General features: G+C 51.1%; 1 protein-coding gene across 2 annotated transcripts in view; it reads right to left on the reverse strand.

The window, feature by feature from the left end:
- The window catches only part of GFPT1 (glutamine--fructose-6-phosphate transaminase 1), a 66,737-nt gene extending 64,960 nt beyond the window's left edge, over nt 1-1,777 (reverse strand). For both annotated transcript variants that reach the window (XM_011985005.1, XM_011985004.1), the window contains exon 1: nt 1,588-1,777. In XM_011985005.1, coding sequence (XP_011840395.1) covers nt 1,588-1,594 — 7 coding nt within the window. In that variant the 5' untranslated portion in view covers nt 1,595-1,777. The remainder of the gene's footprint in view (nt 1-1,587) is intronic.
- Between the last annotated feature and the right edge of the window lie 392 nt (nt 1,778-2,169).

Below are 2,169 nucleotides of genomic sequence, written 5' to 3' on the forward strand. Positions count from 1 at the left end.
GAGACGGAGTTTCACCATGTTGGCCAGGCTAGTCTTGAACTCCTGACCTCAGGTGATCCGCCTGCCTCGGCCTACCAAAGTGCTGGGATTATAGGCGGGATGGCCACCACGCCTGGCGCTGATTTTTTTTTTTTTTTTTTCTTCAGTAAGTACTTTACGTTTTTTTTCCTGGACCATGATGAAATGACCTGCAATGAGTACTTGACGAGGACACACCCCGTCATTCCGGAACAGTTAACTAGCAAATGAAGCACACTGGAGATTGACCAGTTTGCAAATTCACTACTTCGCAGCTCCAAACTAAATGCAAAGCCATTCTAAGTAGACACTGCAAAAGTCTGATTCTGAAGTCAGCTCTACTCTAATAATTTCAGCAAGCTATTTATAGGTGTTTGTTTTTATGCGGGTTTTTTTTAATCTACTCTAAATTTAAACCTGGTCCTCATTTCCAGAAGCTGAAATGAGCATAAATGCAGGAAATATACACACTAACGAGTACAATCCACCTCCTGTTCAGTTCCTTCGTGCAAAAGGCTGCAAATAAGAAGTCTCCCAGAGAGTTTTCAATTCTCTTATAATGGTACTTCCCTTAAAAAAAAAAAAAAAAAAAAAAACTGTTCTTTCTTCCAGGGATAAAGTCAGTTGTAAATTTCAGTAAGAAAGGTAAGAATACAATTATTTTTACTGGCAATAGCCAAGTTAACACCAATTTTAGAGGACATCAGTCATGTCAGACACGATTCTCAAAATCTCTTTCACTAACACTTAGGTAATAATAAACGACTCTCAAAACATGAAATAAAAGAGCCTAACCTTAATTTTTTAACTGCTCTAGCAAAGGTATTTGTTAAACTTTCCATAGCTAGTATTTTTAACGGGTGCACATGCAAGGGATAAATGATGTTTTTCATAGTTGGCATTCTAAAGGGGTATACATAACTGATATTTTTCAGAGCTGGTATTAATGGGTGCACATGCAAATGATAAATTAAGTATAATCTATTGCCACAGACATTTGAAGGACTCTTCCACTAGAGGATCAGGTCTAAGCCCATTAACCAAATTATTGATTAGCAATTATTTCTGTTGAGACAAGAGATGGCAGGAAGTATCACGTTTAATGCCACTATTGTGGCTCTAGCTAGGGTCTGTCTTCTATTGGGCCTGCCTGAAAACAAGTAAAATATGTTTTGAAAGGTTTTTAGAAAAATGCAAGATAAGTTCAATGTTCCACAGGTTGCCTCACTCACCTGGTGGGCCCTTTTGAAGGTACCCCCCTCCACACCTCAATTCCCTCAGCCCTTTCCTCCTTTTTCAATAAAGGCGTTTCTCTCCCCTCTCCGTTCCTTCTCCGCGCGGAGGGGGCCCGCCTTCCTCTCAGGTGCCTTTCTCCCGGCCGCCACCCCCTCTCCCGCACGCGGATGCCGACCCCCGCCCTCCGCAGCCACCACTGGACGCCCCTTGCCCATCAGCCAGACTTCGCACCCTCCACACTCCCGCTTCCGCCCGTCGCCTTGGGCCTTAGCGGCGCCCGCACCGCACCCCAGCGCCGCCCGGCAACACGCCCCCCGCCCCCGGCCCCCTTACCACACATGATGCCGGAGACACGGCCCGCGAGGCCAGGGGCGAGTGGCTGGCGGAATCGGGGGTGCACACACGAGCTTCGGTGGGCAATCTGCGGGCTTGGGGGCCGGGGTGGCGTCGACACGACTCCCTCGGGGATGCGACGGCCAAGGCAACGACAGCCTTCTCCACCTCCCAGGCTCCGCCAGCAACCGCCGCCAGGCCCCGCCCCTCGGCGCGCAGCGCGCCGCCGCCGGTAGGCCCCATTGAACCGCTCACGCGCCGCTCACACGCAGGTCCCGCCTCCCAGCGCTGCCCCGCCCCCCGAGCCCACGCAGGCGCTGGACTGCTGGCGGCGGAGACGTGGCAGTAGCTCGTGGCAGTGTCCGCCTGGAGTTCCTGGAAACGCCCTCCCTGGGGCGAGCCACGGGAGGCACCGAGCCGAGAGGGAGGGAGAAACTCAGCACCTAGCAGGGAATGACGGAAAGAGAAGGATGGAATTGTTAGCAAAGCAATAGCTCCGGGTGCGCGTGCAGTGCAGCCCCAGGCCCCAAGCTCCAGCACTGCACGAAGCGGAGAAAGAGGAGGAAGAAAGCAGGAAGTCTA

The sequence above is a fragment of the Mandrillus leucophaeus genome, unplaced genomic scaffold, assembly GCF_000951045.1.
Source record: "Mandrillus leucophaeus isolate KB7577 unplaced genomic scaffold, Mleu.le_1.0 Scaffold279, whole genome shotgun sequence".
In the NCBI taxonomy this organism is placed as follows: domain Eukaryota; kingdom Metazoa; phylum Chordata; class Mammalia; order Primates; family Cercopithecidae; genus Mandrillus; species Mandrillus leucophaeus.